General features: G+C 35.0%; 1 protein-coding gene across 1 annotated transcript; it reads left to right on the top strand.

Annotated features, from left to right (window-relative positions):
• The first annotated feature begins 740 nt into the window (after nucleotides 1-740).
• On the top strand, nucleotides 741-1,712 carry LOC105714469 (olfactory receptor 5K3). The gene has a single exon (XM_012448417.2). The coding sequence runs from the start codon at nucleotides 741-743 to the stop codon at nucleotides 1,710-1,712; it is 972 nt and encodes a 323-aa protein (XP_012303840.1).
• Nucleotides 1,713-2,130: the final 418 nt, after the last annotated feature.

Here is a 2,130-nt window from a genome sequence, read left to right as displayed (position 1 = left end):
ATTATTCCTTATCAAAAAGAGGAAGGATTTAGGCATTTAAGAAAAAATCAACAGGAATAATATGGACAGAGTAGATGTTTATGAAAATGGGTGTGAAATGGGGAAAGGGATGAGATGCAGTTCCTAAAACATAAATTTAACATATCTGTTGCATGCTTTCTAAAAGCATTCAGTCCTCTTGAAGAACATATAAAAACTATTTTCTTGGAGATGTGTGTGTGCATGTGTGTGTGTATGTGTGTGTGTGTGCGTGTGTGTGTGTGTGTATGTGTGTGTGTATACACACATAGCCCCATATAATATATATATGTTCTATATTATATGACATATATTATACATGTATTATAAATTTGTTTTAAGGATCTTCAATACAGAACTGACAGTGAAATCATTTGGGAACAATGAACCAAATATGGGTTCCCTAGTTTTTTATGCTGTCCTTGCATGAATTCATAAAGATAAGCCATTTTCCACTTTATGCATCTTCCCTGGAATTATCAAAATATCCTTGTGAATCCTAAGGGTCAGAATTTGAAGTCATAGACACTGACACTTTAGGAGAACAAATGTCCCCTAGAAGCACATGAGGATATATTTAGAAACAGCAGAGGAAATATGAGAAAGAAATTCCTCTACCTGTTGCTAAAAGGAAAAAAATTGAAGGAAAAATAATATGCTCTTAATTACAATCAATTACAATATTATATCTCCTAATTCATATCTCAACAGACAAGGCGGAGATGAATGAGGACAATCACTCCTTGACAGCTGAGTTTATTCTCACAGGATTTACATATCACCCAAAGATGAAGACCCTTCTGTTTGTAGTGTTCTTTGCCATCTATCTGATCACTATGGTGGGGAATATTGGTTTGGTGGCATTGATTTATATAGAGCATCGTCTTCACACTCCAATGTACATCTTTCTGGGCAACCTGGCTTTGATGGATTCCTGCTGTTCCTCTGCTATTACCCCCAAGATGTTAGAGAATTTATTTTCTGAGGATAAAGGGATTTCCCTGTATGAATGTATGGCACAATTTTATTTTCTCTGTCTTGCTGAAACTACAGACTGCTTTCTTCTGGCGGCAATGGCCTATGACCGCTATGTGGCCATATGCAGCCCACTGCAGTACCACACCATGATGTCCAAGATGCTCTGCATTCAGATGACCACAGGAGCCTACATAGCTGGAAACCTGCATCCCATGATTGAAGTAGGGCTTCTGTTGAGGTTAACTTTCTGTGGGTCTCATCAAATCAATCACTTTTTCTGTGACGTTCTTCCAATGTATAGACTTTCTTGTGTTGACCCTTATATCAATGAATTGGTGTTATTTATCTTGGCAGGGTCAATTCAAATCTTTACTATTACCATAGTCTTAGTCTCTTATTTCTACATCCTTTTCACAATATTTACAATGAAATCCAAAGAGGGAAGGGGCAAAGCTTTATCTACTTGTGCATCCCACTTTCTCTCTGTGTCAATATTCTATGGTTCCCTTCTCTTCATGTATGCTCGACCAGGTGCAGTTAATGAAGGGGATAAAGATATACCTGTTGCTATATTTTATACTTTAGTTATTCCTTTATTAAATCCTTTTATTTATAGCCTAAGAAATAAGGAAGTAATAAATGTTATGAAAAAAATTATGAGGAAGAGAAAATTTTGTGACACTCTGAAACAAGTGTCATCCCCTCTGGAAAATTGATTTCAACTTGATAATACTTTCTTTTAAATCAAGGGCGAGTGAGAAAGTGGACAAGGCCACTTTGAATATGAAATATTAAATTATTAAAAATAGTGATATATGAGTCCAAAATGTTCAGAAAAAAAAATTCCCATAAAATATACTTCAAAATCTAAGCTACTAGGGTTCATCAAAAGTGAACTAAATTATTCATGAGGTCTCAGACAGTGTCAGCATGTAATTAGTTACAATTTTCAGGAAATCAAACAAATACTAGGAATAATTGTCAGTACTGATAATAGTAGTATGCATTTACTATTGGCAAATTTCTGGAATCTTAAGGCATAATTTTACAAACTGAGGCAAATTCCAAGTTCTCAGATAATAGTTCTTACTTAAGCAGAATCATCTGTGAGAAGTAAATTGCCTGTTTGAATTT

The sequence above is a fragment of the Aotus nancymaae genome, unplaced genomic scaffold, assembly GCF_030222135.1.
Source record: "Aotus nancymaae isolate 86718 unplaced genomic scaffold, 86718_ANA_hifiasm-v0.15.2.pri h1tg000018l, whole genome shotgun sequence".
NCBI lineage: Eukaryota > Metazoa > Chordata > Mammalia > Primates > Aotidae > Aotus > Aotus nancymaae.
The sequence above is the reverse complement of the archived record's forward strand: the minus strand, read 5'-3'. Positions and strand labels throughout refer to the sequence as shown.

Excerpts from the sequence above, each read along its gene's own strand:
- LOC105714469 (XM_012448417.2), top strand. The coding sequence starts at position 741 with ATGAATGAGGACAATCACTCCTTGACAGCTGAGTTTATTCTCACAGGA.